Genomic DNA, 26,743 nt, shown 5'->3' on the forward strand with positions numbered 1-26,743 from the left:
GAACGCAGTGATTGTAGCAGTCTGGGCCGGAACTACAGCAGCTCCAGCTCTTTGGAGACCGCCCAATATGGCACACTTTGCGTTATTCTTGTACAAAATAAAGGACTTGAATTTTACATGAGTGGTTTAATAGAGTGAGAAAGTCTGGATAGAGGAGACAGAAGGCCGAGACTGACTGCATTTACTGTAATCTAAAGAACATTATTACTTAGTTATGTGACCTTGAGCAAATCATAGCCTCCCTTTCTTTAATTACATGTCTGTAAAATGGGTATGGTGACCCAAGGGAGCTAATTGGGAAGTCTGAATGAAGCCTATATGAATGGAAGGCATTATTGTTAAGTATTATAAAAGAAAGACCACATGTCCTAAATTCTTCAGATAATATTTTCAGACCTGATTTTGAGTTGTGAGAGTGTGTGTGTGTGTGTGTGTGTGTGTTTAATCATCTATTAAAAACTTTTTAGTCAGGAAGATTTCTTAGGAGAGACATAAAAGCAAACACTGAAAGCTCGGGAAACAACTGCATCCCAGATAAATTGTGGTCCCCATGTGCGTGCTCACCTTGAATGTCACTTCTTCCTGTCCCTCAGAATTCTGCACTCACACTCAGAGCATTAGTGAGCATGGAAGATTTGCTGAAGATGTCACTGAGGAGAGGGTTTACCTACAACAAACTTCGAACCACCGGGCAGGGCCCTGGAGGCAGCTTTCTCCCTCTCCCATCTCCACACTCAGTGTTCTTCTGTGACTCACAGCAGTTCTGCCCCATATTCCGCCAGCCCCAGACTCCCCAACCTTAACCCAGCACCCAGCAATTCGTAGTCATAAGATCTCTCAAGGCACAGGGCATGGCTCCTGAGAAGGCGCATAAGTAACCTCTGCTGCCATTTGAGTGTCCCCTTCTCTAATTCTGGTAAGTAAATCTTAAGACAAGGAGAGTAAGATCACCTGGGCCAGGTAGGGGCTGTGGGGAGACACCCCCTCAGTCCCGCCTTTGTTTTGGAAGCTTAAGTGCAACAGAGTGTCTGAGGAGGATGAGAAAGATGCACAGCCTGCCACCCCAACTAGGTGAGACCGAGAACACAGATCTTTTCCACAGTGAGGAGAGAGACTGAAAGCAAACTTTATATATAGATTATGGAAGTCTTAAGCCTTTCAAAAGTATAGATATAAACTGTCATTTTTTGCAGATGACATATATTGAGAACCCTAAAGATTCCACCAAGAAACTACTAGAACTGAGAAATCAATAAAGTAACAGTATACAAAATTAATATAGAGAAATCAGTTGCATTTTCTATTCCAATAATGAACTATCAGAAAGGCAAATTAAGAAAATAACTCCATTTCCAATTGCTTCAAAAAGAATAAAATACCTAGGAATAAATCTAGGCAAGGATGTAAAAGAGGACCTGCACTTAGAAAGTTATCAAACATATAGACATAATGCAAGAAAAGTTGAGGAAAGCCTCAAAGTCAAATAGAAGAAAGCTACTTTTCATACCAAGTATAAACAATGCTAATGTACACATTCAGTCTCTTACCAGCAAGGTAGTAATAAAATGTGGATGACATGGCTGTTTTTGTGACCTGGGGTTCTTAATGACCTAGAAGCTATAGGTATGTATTATAACTCACAGAGATGCTCAGTATTTTTCACTGCAGGGAATGTATACCATTCCTGAATGTGAGCAGAGGATGTAATTCCTCCTGAATAAACTGCACCTTCTCTTCCCAGCCCTGCTGGTCTTCTCATTTGTGTGTCTGGAAACTTGCTGACCTCCCCCGTTCTCAACAGACATCTGGGCCTCTGTAAGTAAAAGGCCCAAAAGCCCAGATATTTTTTAACAGATTTTTTTAGGTACAATTTAAGAGGAGATTTTTCTGTTGCTCTGTGATAAAGTTCAGGTTAGATGTGTTAGCAATAAACCTTCCTTAGAACCAAGGTGACAGGGAAGGTTGAGTTTTTTGTCTGTAGTCAAAATTACCAAAATTATGCCAGTAAGCTCCACATAAGCCAGCCTCTTTTTTCCTGTGACACATGTAAATATTTGATAATGACTGGCTGAAAAAAAATTAGAATCTTAGCCAGCATTTTAACTCTCCCATCTTGACACAGAAGGTGGGAAATTCATTATTAGACTCCAGTAGGAGTTCAACATAGTATTTAAAAGAAGTATGGTATTAAATGAGAAATGTTGCTAACTTAGTTGCTATTTTGTATCAGGTTGTCTATAATAGGTTGTTGGTATGACTTCCAAGCATATTTCAAGTCACACTAAGAGATGTTGGAGTGTTTCTTAAACATACAAGAGTGAACAGGCTCCACCTGCAGGAGATAAATCATTATGATGTACTATAGCATCATTCACTAGGACTAAAAGGTAACTAATCCCCTTTTGAATAAATGCAGTGCAAAATCAAGAGGAAGTGACTGACATAGTACATATCTGGAAGCCCCAGAGAACCAGCTGCCCTTTGTCACCATTTTGCAGGGTGGGCATGGGGCAATGTCGTGCCAGGGCAGATGGAGAGCTTTGAGGTTATGCAGGTGACTGAGGAGCATCCTTATCCACATAAGATTTTAAAAAATAAGCTGAGCAGTCCTTGCACTTCAGCTAGATCAGGACATTAAGTTTCTCTGCAGCTTTCTGAGGATCATGGTGAATGTTCAAAGATGACCCGAGCTGCTGAGATGACTCTAAATTGAATTTCAAGGCTGGCATAGCAGTGTTTGAACTGTTCGTTCAGCAGTTGTTCTTCTTGGCTAACCTGAGCAGGGCTGAAGGCCTTTTTGTGAACCCTGTGGAAAAACAAGTAGGACATTAAGGGCATGTATTTTGATACACCTTATGTGGGTTTTACATAATGGGACTTGCGGAAGGACATTTAATAAGTAATTCTTTGGGGGACACTTGCTGAAAGAAGAGGGTAAAAGTGAGGTCTGCCTGTGGCAGATGGGGCCTGGAATTCGGGTTATCTGATTTTGCATAATCATCACCTAGAAAAGGTGTTGCATCTTTCTCCAGTTACAGATGCATGGGAGCTATCTTATCCATGCAGTGCGCAGCCCTGGTGAGATCCTGCCGGGCTTCTGGTGGATAGCTGGGCTGCTGTGAGGGAGGGCGAGGACAGATGGTGGTGGGGGGCTCCAAGAATGTCCTTTCCTTGAACAGAACGGGAAAGGTCACTTCTGACTGGTGAGGGAGCATTTCTCTGGATTCAGAATGATCCTCCTGTCTCCTCCATACACCTGAGGTTACTGGGTAGAGGTACATGTCTTAGCAGGTCCTACCCCCGGACGTGCCGCCGAGGGAACACACAGTGCACCGCAGCTTTCAGAAGGGTGCAGCCTGTTACCCTTCTTGTGGTGAGGTCAGTTTCCGGGAGGCTCTACAACACTGATATCTTCCAGATGTTTCTCCCCTCCTCTCCTCTCCTACTAGCTATGTCTTCCTCTCATCATTGTTCCCTTTCGGCACGACATTGAGATCAAATTCTGTTTGGGGTCTTAGGCATGTTAGAGTCATTCAGCAGTTGGAAGGGATTTAATATCTAGGCCTCATAGTAATATTTATAATAGCCTTCACTGCTTGTGAATAGCGGAAACACCTTTTTCTTCTGTTCAAACCCATTATTGAAATAAAGCCCAAGTATATATTACAAAAATTTACTGTTAATGGTGTGATAGTTTGTACTGATGGGCATTGTACTTCATGGTTTTCAAATCACTTTTTGTTTATATTACCTTATTTAATACCAAACATAAATCTGTGAGGTAAATAATACTATTTTTATCCTCATTTTCCAATTGAGAAGAGGGAAGCTCAGAGAGGTTATGTAATTTGCTTAAGGTCATACAAATAATAAATGGCAGAACTAAATCTTAATTCAGACTCTTTAAATCCCTATCTTCCATATGTCCTTTTTATTAAGTTTATCATGGTGCCTTTCCTCTCGGGCACCCTCCCCAGATATAAAAATGGGAAATGAGGACAAAGAAAGCAGCTGGAAAATAAATTTGTTAAGAGAATATAACATTTCTCACAGTTTCCTAATCAGTCTTTTGAGTGTATTACTTGAGGACTTTGTGCCTCAGATTGGCAATAAAACTAGTGCTCCTGGAAACCTCTCGAGACGGGTATTTCATGGCAGCTCTTGTCCCCACTTCTCCGAAGTACAAGCAAAGGCTTTACAAAGCTAAAATGCCTTCCTCTCAGCCAACTGTAGGAGGCTGCGGCGGCCAGGGGGCAGAACTGAGGTTGGTTCTCAAGGCTCTTCAGCCTCCTTGCTCTATCAGCATTTTACATACCCCACCCTGCCTTTGGCATTTTGAAGGAATTTATCCTGGGTTGCTGCGAGGAGCTGGGGAGGGAATGGCGCTCTCCCTCTGAGGATGGCCCTTTGGAGTAACTGCAGGGCAGTTAGCACATCCAGTAGAGTGCTCGCCCCAGTTACACAGAATGAGTAAGCCGCCTTGTCTGCTTTTCTCATGCAAAGGTAAGGGGTGGAGGCTCTCCCCACTTTCTTCAAAAGGCCCTCCTCTTGGGCTTGTGAAGCAGGTCGTTCCAGTCACATAGACCAATATCCACGTTACTTTTCCTGAAAAAAAAAAAAAAAGTATAAAACCGAGCCGCTTTAAGTCCATAATTTTTGGCGTATAAGACCCCCAACATAAGGAAAGTTAAATGGGCGTCAAAATGTAACCCAAAGATTCAGAAGTATTTCTTTTACAGCCAGTGCATTTACTATTTCTGCAGCACATGCTGAAATGAGCCCCTTTTTCCCTTTATGGCACATGTATTTCACTGGCCTAGCCTGTCTCGGTTACATTTGCCTGCGGCACCCCTCTGCCGTCCTCTCCCAGAGTCAGGCTGTGGTCTGGACCTCCTCCCCACCTGCGTGTGCCCCTGGCCCGTCCCACCCGCCCCACCAACTCTGCCAGGTTGCCTCCACCCTGGGACGCGCTCCTGCGCTCGCCCGGGGGCGGACTCCGGCCGCCCAGCTGAGACGCGATTCGTCACTCTTGCAGAACTTTCCCCCTTAAAATCCTGCACAGAACCAGCCCTCCCTCCCCGGGGAGGTTTTGATTTTAGTGGCTTTCCTTCCTTTTATTTTCCATCGTGTTTGGGTTTTGGCCTTGGATAGAACTTGTGGCGGGTCCAAGTGCAATTTCAGAGGTAATCGCCCCAGAAGGCGGGTGACCCTGACACCATGCACTCCGAAGCAGAAGAATCCAAGGAAGGTATGATTTTGATTTCTTTGGGACCGGCCAAGTTTTGCGGTGGAATGTGGAGGAAGGGCGTAGTAGGGGAGCGGATGAAAGTATTATAGTGAGCAGCGGGTATTTTGTTCGCTTTCCCTGATGCCTCGTGGCTCTATTGGACCTGCATCTGCCGAATCCTGTGCATGGGTGGGAGGAAGAGTCAGACCTAGCTCAGCCAGCCCGCTACAGTCTGCTTTTCAGATTTCTCTGGAAACTGAAGGGCCCCAGTAGTGCCCCCCGAGAATGCAAAATAAATGTGCTTGGAAAAGCACTGCCTGCTTCGGGACAGCCCACAGCCGGGTCCCCTGGTAGAGTCGAGGGTCTCTTGAAAAGGGCTTCAGAAGTTGGAAACGCTGTGCGTTTCAGGCCAAAAGGGGAAGCTGAGGGAGGGGGAGAAGTGAAAGCTATTTGGGGAATATTTTTTTTTCCTTGCTGGCTTTTCAGCAGCGAATTCATTTTGTTGGGGGCTGAGGAGATATGACTGGAGCCTTGTGCAGCTTGAAACTGAGGAGAGTTTGTTTCTAACTTTGTCTGTTTCTAACTTTGCCAAAGCAAAGGGTTTCATTTACTCCTAACAGAGAACGGGTGACAAGGCTGGAAAAGCTCCAACCAAAACACAATTATACGCTGGTGTTAGTACGTGGAGTTTATTTGTGTGTGAGTGTTTGTATGCTATGTTTCCTGAAGCTTTGTGTATACAAAAGTACTCTTGTACGTGGGGGTGGCAGTAGGGATAGTTGGGCAAAATCAGAGAGTAAGGGCTTACCGTGTTCAAGATCGTGAAATTTCTTTTCTTTTCAAGTAGCCTCTTGGCCAACTGGTAAATTTCAAGTCCATCACAGCAGCTCAGGGAGCCTGAGAAGCAGAAAGGAGCCCCCTCATTTCTTCTCCCTTTGGTGGCTGTCAGTGAGGGAGAGCCCTTGGAAGTTGCCCTCTCCTGTCTTTTACTGATTCCCCTCCCAAAGCAAAGCTCTGTGTTTCCTAATGTCATCTCCGTGGGCTGACGTATACCTTATTATGCCATGCGGAGGAAGCAGTCAAAAAAAGAGGCTTGTTTAATAGAAATATGGGGTTGCTGTGGATGAAAATGACAGCCAGGAGCATTGTTTCTAAGCTTGATGTGGAAATTGGGGGATTAACATTTCCTTGCCTTGGCCTCCTCCATCCTGGTGATGGATACTTTTCTGTCTTTTTAGCAGCAGTTTATAGTAAGTCAAGAGTAGTCAAAGAAGGGCAAGGAGGACATGGGCTAAGAGAATCCAGTGATGAACTTCTTTCATTTATATTTTTTTGCTTTATCGAATTTATTGCAGTATAGGTTTCAAATGTACAACTCAAGAGAACATCTGCACACTGGGTTGTGTGCCCATCACCCCGAAGACTCTTTCTATCCCCCCAATGGTGAACTTCATCAATGACAAGTAGCATTTAAATTGATATTTTCTCCCAAGCATGTTTTTTTCTTTCTTTGAAGTAAAAAGAGGGGGGGGGGGTTTGTGGAAAAACAGCATCCAAAAGTATATTCTACATTTCTCTAGCAGCATCCACATTCTTTCCTCCTGCCCAGCTCTCTGGCTGTGACCCTGAAAGGGGTGTCAAGGGGTCCCTTAATGGCCCCCTCCTACTTGTTCCTCATCTTCCCTCCACTTGTCATTTTCATTCTCATATCAGCAGCAAATTGTCTGGCCTCCATGCTTCTTACAGAAAGCCCAGAATGTTTCTTTTAAAGTAATATGAGGTGCTAGAGTTGTAAATTGATGGCAATTAGGGTAGGATATGAAATAACTCTTGAGGGAGATTGATCAAATACTTTATTAACAAATGGAATCATTGTAGCTTCTGCCAGGAGATGAAGGATGTATATGTGTATGTCCCAGGAAGCTTCTGCAAGGCTGGTTACTGGCTAGGATCTAGAACCACCACTCAGATGTCTATGAAAGGAGCCATGCTGTGTAAATAGCATCTTACTCTATCCTTTTTACTCCTTTCGCCTCTCCTTAGCTTTTGTTTTTCTACCGTGGACTTAAGTATCCCATTCAGTGTGAGATCACCACAAGCTCTTTACGATGTCTGCATTGCAAGAAAATTATCTTCAGATGCTTCATGCCTCATTTGCTGTGATGGGAGATTTTTTCAAGTCATTATTCTGAACTGCAGTGTGAAACTAGTACACTTTGTTTGGGGTTGAATCTGAAAAAAAAATCAAGTCAGATTCAGAGGCCCTTGGAGGCCAACATATTTATGAATGTAGAAGCAAATGACTGGGGATATTGTTAAGCCTTCATAGCTTGGAACGTACTTGACTCCATGCCAGGAGTGCTGAACTTCCATCCTGAGCCACCTCCTAAGGAACTGATTTAATATTGCCTGCTTACAAATGAATATGTGATCATGCTTGAGTATTACACAGAGAAAAATAATCCGGGTCTCACCTTATTAAAAGCTGAATAATTTAAGATATTCAGGCATAAAATGATAGAAAAGCAAGAGAAATGAAGGAAGAAACCCACTTTATTTAAAAGAGGGAAGCCAGTAAAAGGAAAGATACCAACAGTTTCCAATAGATGACGGCTTCCTGAGGAGATAGGTCAATAGTCATGTTTGTGGCATTTAGTTGCTTTCTGTTGAGTAAATTACTTAATTAGGTAGTAGGAAAAATGAATGGCAGTTAAGAACTCTGAGGACATTTCTAGTGCTAAGCATCCTGATACCCAGGGTCCTTTGGCCCTGGTTATTGAGGTTTTGGTACCAGAAAGCGAGGAATCCGTTGTAAGCAGTGGCTGCCTTGAGAGGACTTGGAAAAGAGTAAGGGCTGAGCTGTGAGTCCAGCTCCACCTCCACTGCCCATAGTAGTGTTTCCCACTACCACCTGGCCCAGGTCGTTCATGCCTCACCAGCCCTATTTCACAAAGAAAACAGTAGCCATTAGACAGTTCTCTCAGCTTCCTGCTTCCAGACTGACAGGCTCAGCTTCACCTACACCCACCCTCCCAGAGTCTATGGAACAGGTGTGTGTCTTTCTCACTGCAGAAGACCACTCCTTCCACCTCAGGCTCCTCACCGCGCCATGTCTTCCCTGGCTCATCTCTCCTGTGTGTAGAGGTTCTCAAGCTCCCTACTTTGGGGTGTTTGCACTTACTGGTCTTTCTGCCTGAAATATTATTCTCCCCACTTGACCCCTTTTCTTGATCATTCCCTGGATGGAAGCTTTTCTGAATCTTGAACATAAATTAGGGTCCCTTACTGTCCTTTCTCAGAGCACCTGTTCCATTCCTCGCTAGCACTCGCCACACTGTTTAGCATCTCTTCTCTAAACCACAAGTTTTTCAGGGCAAAACCATGTCTGTTTTATTCTGCACTGTGTTTCCAAAACCTACCCAGTAACAGGTGATCATTCAATATTTTATAAATGAATGAATGATCCCCATTTTTAAAGGGTAAGCCTGAATATTCTGTTTAATATCAGACATTTATCTGTCCTTTAAAATGAGCCCTTTTAAAGAAAACCCTTTTGCATGATTCCTCCTTTCTCTGTTTTATCCCTCATCCTATGGAAGTCTTTTCTCTACCATTCCACTGAAATCACCAAAGTCACCAGTGTCTTCCCAGGTGCTAAAACCATCAGTGAGCCAGCATTCATACATTTGTCCTGATCTTACATGACCTTTTGTAGCATTTGACCCTAGGAGACCAGTGTTCCTGCAATCCTAAACCCTTCCTTGGTTCATAAGGCACAATACTCTCCCAGTTTCCCTTCCTTTTTCCAGCTGTTGCTTTCTAATCTCTTAGCCCTCCTGCCTGGGCTCTACTCAGAGCCACCTGCGCAACCTGCAGCCTGGTGCATACCATACTTTGAACGTCATACAGGTACCTCAAACTCAATATGTGTAAACTGAGCCCATCATTTTCTACTCTTCACAAATTTGGTACTTCTTCTGTATTTTTACTGATTTTTGGTCTTTTGGGCTTCAAACTACAAATCCACAAGTTTCCCGTGACCCTTTATCTTTGGCTTCTACCCGGCACTTTATCCTCCCCACTCTCTATGGAATGTATCTCCTTCTCTTCATCTCCCCCATCTCTGCCTGGTTTGAGCCCTGAGCATTTGTGAGCCCTGAGCATCTGATGGTTATAAAACTACCTCTGTCACTGGTTACAAGAAATGGAAATTGATTACTGCTATCATAAGCAGAAAAAATTTATTGAGAGTATACTGGGTAGGTTACACATCCACAGAAAGGCAGTTCACACATCTTCTGAAAATGTGTCAGGAGATGCAGCCAAGGACACACCCAAGAGCTACCTGGTAAGGAACTCACCATGGCCTTCCCCTCCTTTGTATTTTTCAGTTCTGTCACTGCTGGGACTCCATATGAGGCTGAATATTTGGTCATCCTTGACATTCAAAAATCCCAGAAATATACCATCTGATTCATCATAGATTGCATACTTACCCCTCACTGCCCATGGAAGAGGGAACTTCTGGTACTAGCTTTGGTAGTGGGAGAGAGGGGCCTTACTCCTCCCACCACTTGGGAAACAAGGTCTTCTCCAGAAACAGGAAGAGAGTTCTGATGTGGATCACCAAAACAACAATAGATATCTACTACGCCACCGGACTGCTCCATCCAACCCTGGTGTTGCCCTTTTATTGACTTCCTTGTTCCCTCAACAGATGCTGTTCCTTTGTTGGGATCACTCCCTTGCCTCTCCTCGGGAGGGTCATATTGCCAGCCAGACCCAGTTTGGAGTGGATGCTCTTTCAGAGATTTCCCATAACACCCTATGCTTCCTTCAGTTGCGCCATGTCTTCATGGATATGGTTATTAGTTTCCTTTTCCTTTGCTGCAACTTCGTTATGAGATTTTTAACAGCAAGATCTGCACTTTTTTCCCTTGTTTCCTGAATCCCTGGTGTATGACCTAGTGCCTCTCCTATAGAAGGGCTTAATAAAGCAAGATCAGATTAATTAATTTATTTATTTAAAATGAGATTATATGATATGATGAAACCTTTTAGAGTTAGAAATCATCTAACCTCACTTTATAGGACTAGTACCTTTCAAACTTAGATGACAACCTATTTAGGATGTCTTAAATTTTCCACTAAAGTATTTAATGGCAGAGGCAAAACAAGTGTGTGTCTTTGGGCACTGCAGCCGGGGCCCAGAATGACTTGCCAGCGTCTCCAATCACCTTGAAGACTTGAAGAAACAATTTTTTAAAATTATGTTTTATTGATTATGCTATTACAGTTGTCCTGATTTTTCCCCCTTTGCTCCCCTACACCCAGCAACTCCCACTCCCTCATGCAATCCTTCCACCCTTGTTCATGTCCACAGGTCATGCATGTAAGTTCTCTGGCTACTCCCTTTCCTGTACTGTACTTTACATCCCCATGGCTATTCTGTAACTACCAATTTGTACTTCTTAATCCCCTTACCTCTCACCCATTCCTCCCCCCCACACTCCCATCTCTTTATCTTTAACCTTTGGTATTTTAATTATGATGTGTTTTGGAGTGGGCCTCTTGGTATCCATCTTGTTTGGGACTCTCTGTGCTTCCTGGACTTGCATGTCTATTTCCTTTACCAAATTAGGGAAGTTTTCTTTCATTATTTTTTCAAATAGATTTCTAATTTCTTGCTCTTGTTCTTCTCCTGGCACTCCTATGAAGCGAATGTGGGATCGCTTAAAGTTGTCTCACAGGCTGCTTACAGTACCTCATTTTTTTGTTCTCTTCTTATTCTGATTGGTTGCTTTGTGCTTCCTTATATTCCATATCATTGATTGAAACTTGGCTTCATCTACTCAACTGTTGTTTCCCTGTAAATTTATTTAAGTTAGTGTATCCATTGTTTCTGACTGGATCTTTTTTATGCTGTTAAGGTCCTCACTAAGTTCTTTGAGCATTCTTATAACTAGTGTTTTAAACTCTGTATCTGATAGATTGCTTATCTCCATTTCATTTAGCTCTTTTTCTGGAATTTTGATCTGTCCTTTCATTTGGATCATGTTTCTTTGTCTCCTCATTCTGGCAGCCTCCCTGTGTTTGTTTCTATGTAGTAGGTAGAGCTGCTTGGTAGTGTGGTTTAATGTAGTAAGTGTTCTGTAGGGTCCAGTGGAACAGCCTCTCCTATTACCCAACCTGGGTGCTTGAGGTATGCCCTTTGTGTGAACTGAGTATACCCTCTTCTTGCAGTTGAGCCTTGGTTGCTATTGGCAGATCAATGGGATGGATTCACCCAGGCCAGTCAGCTGCAAAGATTGGCTATAACCGCTGATCACCAACCTCCACCCCCCGTGGAGGATCAGCTGTGCAGGAGCAGGGTGTTGGTGCTCTGACATGGTCTGTAGCTGCCCACTGGGTGTGCTGGCCCTGGGGTTTCCCAGGTGGCACAGGCCAAGATCAGGCCCCAACTGTGTTTTGCTCAGGGTCACCCTGCCTGAGCTATAAAGCAATCTGAGATGGCTGCTACTTGTGCTGGGTTTGGAGATACCCAGGCAAAGCTAAGCTGTGAGTCTAGGCTGCTGGTTCTGGGCTTGGGGCTCACTGAGGCCAGCTGCTGCTTGTTTGTTCCTATGGAAAAGCATCTTGGGTGGGTCTGTAAGTTGGGTGGGCAGAGTCTCTGGGGATCTCCTAGGTGGGTCAAACAGTGTTAGCCAGGCTGATGGAGTCTCAGATATGGCACCAGTCTGCTGGCTCTGTGGAGGGAGAGCCCAGAAAAATGACAATGGCCTCTGTTCACCTTGATGCCAGACACCTCAGCCTCCCCCTGCATGTCACTGGTGCCCCTCAACCCACTTCCCCAGCACCAGAGCTCAGAGGGAGTGAGTCTGAGTAGATGAGTCCATGTGTGGGTCCTTTAAAAGTTACTGCTTGGGGGTCCAGCAGTTTCTTCCACCAACTCAATCCCCACTGGGTTTTGCTGGGTTTTGCAGCCAGAAGTTTTGGGGGCTTATCTTCCTGGCACTAGAACCCTAGGCTGGGGGGCCTGGTGTGGAGCTAGGACCTCTCACTCCTGAGATGTCTCTACTGAATTTTTAGCCACCACACATGGATGTGGGACCAGCCAGTTTTGCATCTGTGCCCCTCCTACCAACCTGGATGGATGTGGTTTTTTAAATTCTGTAGTTGTCAGACTTATTCAACTTAATTTGTGTTAGTTCTGAGCGATGGTAATTCTATATTTTAGTTGTAATTTTATTATGGTTGTGTGAAGAAGCGAGCCGTGTCTGCCTATCCTGCCATCTTGACCAGAATTTGAAGAAGTTATTTTGAACATAAAATGTATTAAGCTCTTCAATGTGCCAGACATAGTGCTAAGGGTATGATTGTGCATATTATTTAATACTTACATAGTAAGCCTTTGTGTTAATTACACATAACAGTTAAGAAAACTGAGGTTCAGAGGGGTTAAAAATAGTGCCTAAAACTACAAAGCTAGTAAGGGTGGAATCAGGATGAAAACAAAGGCTGACTGACCATAGAGTCTGAGGTTTCAACCCTGACACAGTGCTTCCATGAATATCCACAAGCTGCCCACCCCCTCCTCAGGTAAGCTTGGCACTCAGAAGGATGCTCTCTGCGGTTCTATGTCTGTTAGTACCCCAGTTTGAGAAGCCAGGAGTGGAGAGACCAGGTGTCTTAGAGGCAAAGAGAAGAGCCCAGGCCCTGACTCTTTCTCTGCTGTTCAGGGCACAGGTGGTACCTGGAGCCCGCTGTAGAGAGTGACCCCAGTATCTGTGGGACAAGAGAGGGACCTCACTTCCTGGGGCAGTGGCCAGCTTGAGAATAAAGGGTATGGATTTCCTGGTCACTGATGTGAAACAAAGTTCAGTTAATGTGTGTTATGTTAATACAACTGGTTGACTTGGTAGCATCCATGGAGTTTCAAGTTTCTTTAAAATCTGCAAGGTGTATATGCGTACAAGTGTGTGATTCTCAGCATGGTTGTGTTCCACTTGGTTCATTCATCATATCTCCTAATAGTACATTAATTTGGGGGGTATATGAACAGGGATTTGTACTCTCAATTATAGCCCTACTTGGTTTCAAGATCATTTAATAGGCCCCTAACCTGTTCCTCAGTGCTCCTGCAGAAGTTTCTCTGAGCTCCAGGTTATCTTGAGTCCATCTGTCTGCCATACCTGGGTCTCCAATTCCCTGGTGGGTTTTCAGGAAGTCCATTTTGATGGACCAGCTTGTGAGTCAAGTGGCTAAGGTCAGTCAAGTGCCAGGAAAGTGGTATGCCTGAAGGCTAGCCCCCAAGCACATTGTGCCAGCAGGCTGGCTTGCAGAACATTCCAGAGACCTCAAGGTCAGCATCACCCAACCTGCTAGAGCTTATGGCTCTTCAGGGAGACAAAAAGTAGAGACTCCCATTAGAAGGAATGGGACCAATACTGGGCAGAGCATAGAAAAGTTCAGTAGTTCCATGGTAGTGACTTGTCAATATTCTCTTCAATCATCAAGATGCCCAGTGGTATTATATAAGCTGCCACACCATGTAGTGTCTTCAAATTTTAACCTCACATGGTGTGGCAGCTGATATAATAGCAGTCACTGCTAAGCATTGTTGTACCGGTTTTCTCCCCTTTCCCCCTTCCCCAGCCCTTGCCTTGCAGAGGGAATGGAAAGGAAAGCAGTGTTCAGCTTTGATGAGATGCATGGCACTTGAGCTGCTGATCTTGATGTCATACATACTGTAAAGGGTACAGCCTATGCTCGAAAACACCAGACTTCGATATGATTATGTTACCTTGTATGCAGTCATCAGCCGTGGCTTGAGGTGTGCTGACAAGGACTAAAAGTGCACAATCCAGTTAGAGATCTGTGCTCAGCTGTGTTCTCCACTGTGGATGTCACTAATAACCTGGTGTTGCCTGGCACCCCCAGCTCTGTGAGCTTATGTATATTGGGGCCTTTTCTTCCTCACCTCTGAAATTCTCATCAGCCTGAAAATGCATCACACCTTTCTTGTCCTGTAATTATGATTCCATGGACAATCAGGGTAACGCAGATGATTAAATCCCCTGCTCCTGGCTGTTGGTAATCCAGGAAGTAGGCAAGAAATGGGCGGGTGGAGGAGAAAGCAGGAGGGCCCGGAAATCTCAGGACCCAGTGATTTCATTTCGGAATAATGCAGGGTGGCTGGGCTTGCTACTAAGTGTTTGTCAACATTTTCATCTGTATGAGAAAGATGCTAAGAACCTTGGAAACAATGAGATTAGCATGGTTGTGTACCTCACTTCATTTAGTGGGTTGTGCCTAAAAATAATAGTGTTAATTGAATTATTTAAAAAGTCAAATCATTGATTATTTAAGGAAGATCTGCAGTGAGAAGACTTTTATAATTAAAATGCCTCTTCACAATACGAGTAGAATCACCATGATTTAGAGTTAAAAGCAATCTAGCAGGTCCTTTGTCCAGCCTCTTTACTTTAGAGAAAAGGAACTGAGGCCTGGAGAGGTGATGCCCAGGCCCTTTCTAACCCCCTGGTGCCTGTTTGGCAAACAAGAAATTTGGCGAATGTAAGTTTGAGCACCCTGGATTTTTGCGTGAGATCTCCTTGAAGCAGGACAGATCTGTTTGTATAGGTGTCATCACTACCTTTTGGAGGTGCTTTAATGGAATGGTTGAACACATGGGACTTCTTATTTCACTTTCTCCTGCATGTACCTTAGGAGAGTAAAAGATGAGGCATTGTGAAGTCAACTTTACCTCTGCAAATAGAGCCTATTAGATCCCTGGTTCTGAAAGTGATGGACTGAGATGCAATTGAACAGTGAGCACACTTGTTTTCATTCCTTTGAGAACATCATTCAGGAAAATTGGTGGCTGAGGGTGCTAGCTGGGCAGGGACTCTCTTCCTGGATGAGAAGGTGTGCATATGTGTGGGTGGGAAGGGAGTCAGTATGCAGATGCCAGACATGCCACTGCAGGAGCAGAAGGGCACCCTGCAGCCTCATTGTCCCAGGTGCCTCGGGCCTGGTGCCTTTGGGAGTCAGGCACATCCTTTTTCAGGAAATGGTTGTGGGGTTGCAGCCTACTGCTCCCCCAGCCACAGATGAAGATATAAAAACAATAAGACAATTGCTTAAAGCTTGTTCAGAGGGCTTAAAAACTCCACAGAAAAGTTAGACATAGAGCTGTCATGTGTCCTGGGTGACCAAATGCTGAGTGGGCAGTAAATGGCTGAGGGGCTGCTGGTCTGGACTCTGTAAGACTGTGTAGAGCCTGCGTTATTAGGCTGGTACCTGGTGATACCTATGGTTTTCAAGTTATAAGGGACTTTGTGCTTGTGTATATAGTATTGTCTGTGGACTTACACTGAAAAACACTTGTAGTGACAAATAAGATTTAATTTTATAAATATGAGCAAAGTTTCTTAAGGGGAAATAGTGAAGCAAAGAGGTCACTAAACAGAGTGACCGCAACAGCCTTAGGCTCCTAAAGCCTTAAGGCTTGATTTGCCCAATTCAGGGTTGACTGTCAAAAACAGAATAAGCAACTCAGGAACTTTCCACTTTGACAGGCCACCTATGCTTGAGGCCAACTCTCCTGGGCCATGTGTGTGTTACCACGTGGTCCACTTAGCTAGGCTAGGAGCTGGGGACCAGAGGTTTCTGCAGAATCACAGGCTGTTCTGCTTGCCATGGACAGTTCAGTGTTTACTTCCAGGGTGTAGCCTCTTGCCCTAAATCACTGCCACCTCCCCTGAGCCCAATACTCACAGCCACAAGTGTTGACTGAGTTCGCACATCCTCTTCAGAGCTCGGGGAAGCACAGGGGTGTGTGTGTGTGTGTGTGCGCGAGCAGAGGGCCCTGCCCTCCAAGAACTTCTGGTTTAGGCCATCACATACAGCACATGTGCATTCACAGGACAAACTACATGATGAGAAGCTTAGGATGAGAACAGCTCAGAGGATGAGTGTTCACCACACATGATGAGGGCTTAGTGGGAACTACAGTTCAGACCTTTAGGCAAGAGAAGAATGAAGTAGGTTTAGAGCATTGTGGAGTGGAGGGTTTGTGGAGGGTGTTGGTGATCTATATTACAGCAGACCATGGGGACAGACTGGGTGCCCAGAGGGACACTCTAAGTAAGACAGGCACTGGGAGTCAGAAGTAGAGCTGGTCTCCTTGGTTGTCTGTGCAAACTTCAACTGCTGATAAGGTTCTGTGAACTTCAGGTTTCTCATTAGAAAAATGCAGGCATTGATATCAGACTAAAGCTTGCCTGAGGTACCACCTAGGAGGGAAACACAGTTGTTGTCAGGAATTAGGGGTGGGAGTGTTGAGCTGGAGGAGGGCAGATGCAAAGCAGTGCTTTAGGAATACCACGCTAAGAGGAACCATGCTTGGTCTGGAGGACAAGGCCGAGCCTGGGTAAAAGGAGCCTGGGCAGGACAGTGTGTGAGTCTCCAGTCACAATGGGAGGAGAGGTGATTCCCCTTCCGTGATCTCCAAGGGAAAGACTGAAGAGAGGGGAGAGGGCTGGGCCATGGAGTTCCTCTCTGAGAATATTAACTTTTTCGAGGGAAACAGGCAGATACAACCAGTAAAGGAAGCAGAAATTGAGTAGGAGGAAATCAAGAGAGGAAGAAAGGCTTTAGAAGCCAGGAGGAGAGAGCTCCACGGAGACCGTGGTCAGCCATGTCCAAAGAGAGGTTCTGTGGAAGGAGGCTTTGCCCCCTTCTCTTTGGGCCTCAGGGAAAGCTGGGAGCCTGGGTTTGAAGAGCTCATCTGCTAAAGGATGAGAACACATCGGGAGTATCCAGTCATTATTTAATGGGAATGAGGAGGTCTGCGGGCCCTAGAGAGGACTGCCCCCGCTGTGAGCACTGCCTAGTCTCCTGAGGAAAGGAGACTTTCACCGTCTACACTGGTGCACACTCAAGTCCCAGTCACTAGCAGAGTCCCTCCTGATCTCCCCCCACATCATCTCCAACCTCTCCCTGTGGCGTGGCACAAAATCAGCCCTGGTGCATGAGGGTGAAAGTAACCACAGGTGGAAATTTAATCCAGCTCTTCATCCTACTAAGAAGCTTTGGCTGGTCTGAGAATTACAACGTTTTTTCTCTCCTTCCTTTCACTGTCACTTTCTCTTCCCCTTGTTCTTCCTTCCTGTGACAGGAATACATGTCTCAGAAAACCCCTGATGCTTCCGTCAGGAGTATCCTGGACTGGACACAATGTGGACTTCAAGAGCTTTAGTCTTATACATGTTGGATAGGATTAGGGCCACACCAATAAGGTGAGCCATTCTGAGGTCAGAAGCAATTGTCACACCAGTAGAAATATGTTCAGTGGCTTGTCCCTTGTGAGAACCAATGAGACAATGTTTGTGTCAGTGATTAGAGAGCTTCATTAATGTTAAATAAATAAGGAGCCTTATAATCACACCCAACAATCAAACACGCCCGTGGCCTGCCTACAGTATTTACCTGATTAAGAAGTACTCATTTCACATTCTGTGAAAAGCAGCTGGGCTTGTTCCAAGGAACTTCTGTAAAGCTATTTGATAAAGTAAAATCTTAGTGCCCTGACTATTCTGATTGTGAAGCACTAACGAAGCCATTTTCACCTTTTGGGGATTAAAATTAGAATTAAGTCAGTTATGAAATAGCTAGAATGAAAATGCACCCCTCCCTGATATCACAAGTCTAAACGTTGGACTCAGGTTCTTCTGAGAAAGGAGATGACTGAAGGAGTCTCTCAGGAGAGTTTTCAAGGAGGTAGAATTCAGGGGCAAGTAGCACTTACTGAAAGGGGAGGAGAATTGGGAAACTAGGATAGCAAAGGAAATTGAGGGAGGAGCCATTGGGCAGGTTTTGAAATTTTAAGGGAACAGTGAGGAATAGATAAGGAGTGGGGGCCATGGGGAGTGGGAGGAGGTGGGAGACAGTGTGGGATCCAGGCCTGTTGCAGAGTGCCCATGGGGAGGGGTAGGCATGTGGAGACTGAGGAAGGGACGAATAAGGTGGAGACTGAGGAAGGGAGGAATAAGGACATAACTCTGAAGTAAAAACAAAACAAAAAATTAAAGAGCTGAGCAGCATAACTAGGGTACCTGGGATTTAGATGTTTTGGGCATTTGTTTGATTCCGCAGTTCTCGGGAGGCAGGAAGGCGTGTTGGTCTCCAGAGTGTGATACAGACTTGGAGCCCATGAACCGGTGCCATCCACAGGACGCAGACGCAGGATTAATGCAGGGGCCTGCAAACACGTGCACCCACCGAGGAAAGCTGCTGCTTACCTCGCAGCTGCTAATGTGGGGCCTGCCCTGTGTTGTGTTGGCTTGGATGTCTAGTGACTTTCTTACTGGGTTATAAAAATGATTTCCTCAAAAAGCTTGCAAACGACAGATGATGAATTAGAAAAGCAGTAATGCCAGCCTGTGGGAGTCATTTCAAAGCTGTGCACTGGACTGTGCCATTCATTTTTTAGAAGGCCAGTGGAGCTTTCGGTGAATGGCTGTCGCAGGAGTAGAGAGCCACCACCCCCTTCTGTGAAGCCAAACCTGACTTCTGGGGGGGTTCCCTCATTAACAAGTATGATGGTAAGCAGGCTCACTGAGGAATTTCAGGCTGAGGGTTTTTTATGGAGAGGGCTGGTTTAAATTATTGGGCTCACTCCACCATAGCTCTGACTTGATGATCAAGCTGATAACCTTGGAAGTAGAGGAGCGATTTCTGGTTGTTGCTGTCTATCCCAGCATGCTTTGGGGTTGTCCCTCTGTGCGTGTGGTTCAGCCATGGGGGAGGGGAGGTATTCTTGTGTCTCTCAGCAGAGAAACTTGAGCTGGCTTGTTTCAACATATGTAAGGGTTAACCAGGTAAATTAGAATGCTTCTGGGAGAGGCAGCCTAGCTGAAGCCTGACACAGCCCTCCCGGTTGCTGGGAAAGGGTCATTCTTAAAACCCTTAATTGATTTCCTTTTTTTCCAAAGATGGCTTCTTAATGTAATACTATGGTGCTAGACCAGTTGATAAAGTTTACATTCCTGATTTATATTTTAGTCTCCTGCATACTTGCTTCTTTAAAACTCTAAGACAGCCCTTCTTTTAAAATATAATTGGACCAAGTTTAAAGGAAAAAAGGGATAAACTGACTTCACTGAGACATTCTACAGTCTTCAGACATTTTAGTAAATGGAGATGTGGAATGTCAGTTGGACTATTTAATTGTAGTGGGTGGGAGTGGGAGAGCTATCATATTTGGCAGTGGTGTGCTAGAATATCACAGAAGTTAGCAGCAAATTGTCTGTTAAAGTCATGGTGTCTGTTGTTTCTATTCCCCCCCCCCCGCCCCATGGCACCAGCTATCCCTATTCTGTGAAATAATCAACCTGTTTTCATTGTATATCTTCAGTTAATGTTTGATGCTGTTTTATAGTTCATGAATGACTCAATTGACTGCTAAACGTGGCAGTTTGTTACCATCATCATGCCCCTGGACAGGAAATGTTCAGTATAGATATGACTAACCAGTTTCCAGGCTTAAAAATAAAGCCGGGGATTTCTGGACAGAATAGGCCTTTGTCGCTCATTTCAACATGCCTGATAAATGTGAAGCTCAAAGCCAACCACTTTGGTCTCTCATTTTTTCCAGGCCACCGCTTCACCTGGAATTTTCTGTTATACAAATTGAAACTGATTTTACCATGTTGGTGGTTTTCTTTTTTTTTTTTTTTCAGTGGAATAAGGGGATATTTGAATAATCATGAGAAATCAGCTAGAGTCCATATTCTTCTTACTGCCTTTTTTGTGTTTAGCTCCATTTATTTATTTAATTTTATTATTATTATTTTTTCTTTTTTAGCTTCTTTTGAGTTATCACCCTCCTGAGGTAGATGATGGGGAAATAATCTTTACTTGCCTGTATAGCACCTTAAACTCAAAAGTAGTGAGCATGTGCATGGACGTCTTCATAAACTGTGGGAGTTGTCTTGTTGAATCTAAGGCCCACCTGAAGTAGCATTCTTTCCTCCCAAAGTTACTTCCAATCAATCCGGTGATTCCAAGATAACTTTTGTCAGGAAGCCCTTTAACAACACAGGAAGAGTTATACTATTCTGACAGATACCAGAAGATGTTTGGCATCTTATTGCCTACAGCCGTTTTTCCAGGACATGAAAGATAATTTCATTTTTTTTTTGCCATATTCCTAACAAAAATGTAATTTTCCCTTCCTTAACAAAGGTGTTTTTTGTCTCCTTTATTACTTATTCTAAGTAGCATTTTTGGGGAGGAGGGGTCAGGATTTAGGAAATCTCAACACCACGTTTTGTGGAAGTACTAAAGTAGACCCAGCCTTTGTTAGATGAGGATGCCTCTAACAACAATACAAAAGTGTTGAGTCCTTAACTCTGTGCAAGGGTTAATCTGTGAACTTTTATTTGTTTTTCAAATAAGGAATTGTGCCAGGGAATGATGATTTAAAATACAAAGTACATGCAAATATTTTTAGTTTGCATTAGGGTAAAGTCAGTAATGATTGTTTGGGACAACTCGGCTTCCTTTGCCAAATTTAGAAATAAACCATAAATTTATAAAGAACGGTTGGTTACTATACTTGGCTCTCAAATGCTTGTTCTCCTAGGCTCCTCCTCACTGTCTCTGTTTCACAATTAAAATAGAGCAGAGTAGAAGAGCCTCTGCTGTGCTTTGGATTAGAGCTTGATCAAAGTCTGGTCTTTTGAAAACACAGGAATCCTGTGCCCCAAATACTCTGTACCCGTTCCAGTAGGATGCTTTCAAGGGAAAAAGAGCACTATCTATATATGTCAAACTTCCATTGAATGAAATGATTCCCTGATCTAAAATGGTGATCTCCTCTATGTTTGTAGTGATCAAGAATCTTCTAGATTTTATGATGATGGGCATATTGTAGGGAAACCGATAATGTTTTATAACCAGTGAAGTGTGAGGATAGACGTGTGGTCCAGAGGGTAAAATATTTTGCAGATTTAAAGTCTTTGCTCTTTTCATGAGACTTGTGGATCATCCAAAGATTGATTGATGGTGATCTGGCCTTGCTGTCTGTTTTTTGTCTGTCCTGTTTTTGCTGTCTGAGTTTTAGGTACAGAGGGGCACTGTACTCACTAGGGGGTGTGCCATCCATGGTCCAGCGGTCAGCTAAAACCAAGGTAGACATCCAGAATATACCGTGTGTGTGTGTGGGGGGGTGCATTTAAGAAGGCCTGGTAGAACCTTCTTCTTGCTGGTTGCTTTGGAGACCATGTGGGTGACCTTCAGTCTCCTAGCCAGTGTTTTGAATCACAGTGGTTAGGCCTAATCTCAGCTCAGACCTGTGGGAGGGCTTTACCTAGACCAGATAGAAAACCGGAGAGTTGTGTTTCAAATTTGGGTCTGACTAGCTTTATTATCAAAACACTTCTGGCACATCTTGTGTGACAATGGAAAAGGGAGTGTTTTAGTTGTGGCCCTTGTGTTTGAAATACCTGCTTTTTTCCCCCACTAGTTTTTTTTTGTTTGTTTTCCCGCAAAAGTGTCTCTCTGTTTCAATTCATTGGAATTGTACATCTGTGGAGTTCTTCCTGGGTTCCAGCCACTGGGGCATGAATCAGCCCCAAAAAGCTTATTACTATTAAGTCTAGTTTAAAAGAGAAAGCAATTTTTAGGTATAAAATTAGAGAAGAGAAAGCTGTTACCTGATTGGGAGACAGAGAAACAGTGGGCAAAACCAAATGTAAAAACTCTTTAGGCTGAGTAAAGGAGCCCTTTAAACCCAATGTAAGGCTTTCAACAACTAAAATTCCAGCTTTCATTTGTTAGTTTATACCTAGAAGAATAGAAATGGACTTTATCAGACTTTGACAGCAAATTAAAGACCTCAACCCTCTCTAACCACAAACATATATTCCCTGGAGTTCAATCAAATAATCAATGATAAAGGCAAGCTACTGGTCAAAATGATCCCCGTTGTGCCTGAAAAGAGCATCTTGCTTCAAAGACCAGAAGGACCCTAAGTGAACCCAGAGACAAAGGAATAGCTGTTACTAAGACCTCTATTGCCCCAACACCAGCCTCCAGCCAGAGTTCTAGGCATCTTCTGTTAAAATATTTCAGATTCTTTACCCTCCATCAGAATGCAAAGAGCTGTAAACCAGCTCAAGAAAAGATGACCCAATTTCTGACCCCTCGATACTTTATTAGATGCCATTAAAACCTTGAAGAACTTGGAGATTACTAAGGCCTGCATTTGGAACCTGGTCTCTTAATCCAAGAATTCTGTAGCTTCCTTTTTCTGTGGGTGTTTATTCCTGTATCTCAGATTGCCCTATTTTGTGATAATACCAACATAATGGAAGATAAATGAAGTGAGACATTTGCTATTCAAAAATGTAATTCCTTTTGATGTTAGCTAGAGTCTCTAAACATTTGTTTAAACAAGGTTTCTAAATTTTGGTGGGGGGTAATACGATATATGATTGTTACTTAGCTCTGTAGGATGTAGTGGGAAAAAAGTGTTTTTCTTTTTAAGATTTTATTTATTTATTTATTTATTTATTTAGAGAGAGGGGAAGGGAGGGAGAAAGAGAAGGAGAGAAACATCAATGTGTGGTTGCCTCTCATGTGGCCCCCCACTAGACATCCGGCCTGCAACCCAGACATGTGCCCTGACTGGGAATCGAACCAGCAACCCCTTGGTTCACAGCCTGTGCTCAATCCACTGAGCTATATCAGCCAGGCAAAAAAAAATTATTTTGATTCGTCAACAGGGAAAATATGGCAGAATTTATCTGGGGCATTTGCTATAGACTGCTCCCTGCACTGGAATGTGGGTGGAGTTCTGGCATTTATGTATTTGTATGTTTCAGGGAAATAAAGGTACAGGGAAGCACTTGTTTGTTCCCTATATAAAGACTAATGTACAGCTGACAGCTTAAAAATACTATATGAGACAACATTTCATGTCCAACAGTAGCATCTGTTTCCTTCACTCCAAGATCAACAAATAGAATTACAGGTGGATGCTGAATATGTAAGAGGAAAAAAAATGGACTCAAACCATACATTTCCAAAACTTGATTCATCTTTCTCCCTGGCATGTATTTTTTATAATATAAATTGTCTCACATTTTAGAGATAAATTCAGTATTATTTTTCTAAGGTATCTTCTGCCTTTTGCAGCAATGAGAACATTAGAAGTCATATGACGAAGAAATTCCAATAAAGTAGGATGTCTTTATCCCTAGAAACATTGTTTTAATTGGAGATTCTGTTATTTATCAAGAACTTAATATAGCAGATCCCCTATAGATATCAGTAATATTCCTAGGAACAAAGATAGGACCATAAACCTTGCTAATCATTTGATTCAATGCGATTATACTCTGAGCCTTATAAAATGAGCAGCAGTGCACCATGTGTAGCTCTATTAGGGCCTCTGGTATTTTGGAAAATTAGTCTAGATGCCTTAAAAGTACAAATGGACCATCATAAATTGCCTCCTGATATTTTACAAAAATGCTAGTTAAAACTGCTCTTATTTACTTACGGAGGTCTTTGTCCTATGTTTCTTTACCAAACTGATCCTGACAGTGTGCACTGATTCTTCCTAGGCATGAATGACATTTGAAGTTTTTATAGAAAAAGTTTCAGCCTTTTTGACCACCCCAGAAACAAAATTTAGACACTGTACTCCAGACCCCTACCCCTTCCCAGCCTGCTGAGCACAGTTACTTCCCTTTACAACAAAAACTTCCCTAAAAAGGGTAGCTGTTACTCTGCCCACCAAGAATGACGTCCCAATAGTAGTTATTGTTGCTATTATATTCGTTGCTGTATAACACCTCTTATTATGTAAGGGGTATTATATAATGTAAGAAAGAGCCAAGAGATGAAGCTATTTATCCCTGTGCCTTTTACCATATTGATCACTTACTTTATCTGTTGGGACATGTTTCAGTTCATTTAGAAACTGCTTTGGAATTTTTAAAAGTCACTTCAACATTCCTCACCAGGAGTATCAGGACAGGCATGCGCCAGGGATCTGACCAGGTGTAAGGTGGTGCAAGCCCACGCCAGTGAAGGACATGCAGTGTGGGAGATCCTCCTGTGTCCTTGCGGGGTGTTCATTCTGGAGGACTTGTCAAACATGCACCTAGGGACATACATGCCAGGGGAATGCCGCATCAGTTAGGGAGGTGCAGGAAGGGCTGTCTGTGGCTGAGGTCTTGAGGTAAAACTATTGAGACAGATGGCATTGGCAGGAAGCTTTGGAAAGAGGAGCATGGGGTTGTTTCCCAAAGTGTGGGGGGTGTACCATTGGAAGTGGTACAACAAATGATTTTTAGAGGCCCCAGGCCTCATGTTAAATCATCTTCATTCACAAAATGAGAAGATTGGTCCCTTTTCATTTCCATTGGAATACTTCGCCTCATTCACAGAGAATGCCTAAGTTTGGGGCTTTATGACTTTTGGCACCTCACTTATACTGACTCACCGCCTTTGGTACCACACAGGTAGATGTGGGGCTCATGGCCTTTGGCAGGCAACAATATCTGGCTAGAAACAAATAGTACTAGGAATTTTTTTCTCGTTGAAACAATTGTTATTTAAATTTTTAAATGATTTTTATGATTATGATATGTTTAGGAGAGTAGTGCCAGTTTCCATTCATATAGTTTCCTTTTGAAACAAATTTGTTTGTTTAATAAAAAATGCATTACGTAACCATAGGAAAATAAAACACACATAGTAAGTAGACAACAAGGGCAAGTCATGACAGTACCGAAAGGACGAGTGTAGGATGTTGCTCAGGTAGAAACAGGGTGGCTTTTTGTGTGGGGAGAGGTTTCAGCAAAGATCCTGGGGTAGAAACTGCAACACATTTTGAGGGAAAGGTGAGTGAAGAAGTTGGTGGAAGCCACGACATCTGGTGGAGACTCAGAGCTAGGAAGCCATCTGGCTCAGCTTGATTGGCAGGCAGGGGAACGGAGGGCCTTAGCCTATGGGGTGACCGCTGGAGTCATGCCCAAGACTCCCCGAAAGTGACTCAGAATGGTTTGACCGTGTAGAGTGGGGATGGCTAACTCAAGCCTTGGGCAATTTTCTGGCCCCTGTAAGTGTGTTGCCAGGTGGTATATTGGAGAGGCCCCATTTCTCCCCCATCACCCTCTCAAGTGTTGCCAGGTCATTTGTCTTGAAAAGCTGGAAATGTAAATTTTTATGTTACTGCTTCCAACTTTTGCATGTTTTTTAATTACAAAAAAATAGTAAAACATTATGAGGGCTTATTTTTGAGGTGATGAAAGTGTTATGACATTAGATATGGTGATACATGATATTTTGCATATAATAAACATTATTGAATGTATACTTTTAAAATGGTTACAATGGTGAATGTTATGTTAAATGAATTTAACCTAAATTTTAAAAAGAAAAAAACATTATTGAGTCCAACCAAAATGTGTTGCCAGCCAAAAGTTTGTCAGCTCTGTTTTAAATGGAGGAAGTACTGTTTGTAATTTTGATAATCCCAACATAAAGCAGCTTCTACAGGGAAGCCAGTGACCAGGAGGAGTTACTGGGGGTCATGCTGTGACCTTGAATTAACGTCTGGGCCTTTGTGGTCCTCATGGCTCCCTCCATCCCTGCAAATAGGCCTGGTGGTAGAAGTGGTGAGAGGTGGCGTGGTGGCTTTGATCCCGGAGTGCCGAGTGAGTGGATGAAAAGACAAAGCTACAGGAAGGTGGAGGCTGCTGCAGCGTCATCGAGCAGTGATTTATTTTGTTGTTATTTGGCAACTAGTTGTAAAATTGATCTGTTATGTTATTTGCCAAAGTTTATTTTACCCAAATATCTACCATTAGGGAGGTAATCCATCTTTAAGACAGCAAGTGAATATATTTAGGGAAACATTTTTCAGTTCTTACACAAGAAAGACTTTAATGGTCTTTTTAGTTATTTTCTTTAACTGAAAAATGAGTTTAATATATCAAGTATATGTCATCAGCACCAAAGGATTACAATTATTTTAACAAACTATTTGTCTTTATGGTTCTTGGGGACTTCATTATTTTTAATACTAAATTTAATTTAAATTAGCCAATTTCAATGAGGGCAACGTTAAAACTTATGATTTTATAGTATATCCCAACTTAATCCTCACATTTTTCATTATTAACTAACTAGCAAAGAAAGGTAGAATATATGCCTTTCTAAAATTTCCAGTTTTTATGAATTAATCCTTTAGAACATGCCTTTTTTTTTTGACCTGGCCAGGTAGCTCAGTTGGTTAGAGCATTGTAGCATCACCCCAATATGCCAAGGTTGTGGGTTCGATCCCTGGTCAGGACACATATAAGAATCAACCAATGAATGCATGGATAAATGGAACAACAGACTGATTTCTCTCTGTCCTCTTTTTCTCTTTCTCTCTCTCCCCCCATTCTCTTTCTCTTTTTCTCATTCCCTATTCCTCCCCTGCGTATTTCTGTA

At 43.3% G+C, this 26,743-nt stretch overlaps 1 protein-coding gene across 3 annotated transcripts in view; it reads left to right on the forward strand.

The window, feature by feature from the left end:
• The window catches only part of TNFAIP8 (TNF alpha induced protein 8), a 115,469-nt gene that overhangs the window by 73,768 nt on the left and 14,958 nt on the right, over window positions 1-26,743 (forward strand). Inside the window, exon 1 of one of the 3 annotated variants that reach the window (XM_028530407.2) lies at window positions 4,975-5,248. The exons of the other annotated variants lie outside the window; for them this stretch is intronic. Coding sequence (XP_028386208.1) covers window positions 5,218-5,248 — 31 coding nt within the window. The 5' untranslated portion in view covers window positions 4,975-5,217. Of the gene's footprint in view, window positions 1-4,974; window positions 5,249-26,743 lie in introns of those variants that run through there. 3 annotated transcript variants of the gene reach the window in all.

This window comes from Phyllostomus discolor, chromosome 3 (assembly GCF_004126475.2).
Source record: "Phyllostomus discolor isolate MPI-MPIP mPhyDis1 chromosome 3, mPhyDis1.pri.v3, whole genome shotgun sequence".
NCBI classification, from domain to species: Eukaryota; Metazoa; Chordata; class Mammalia; order Chiroptera; family Phyllostomidae; genus Phyllostomus; species Phyllostomus discolor.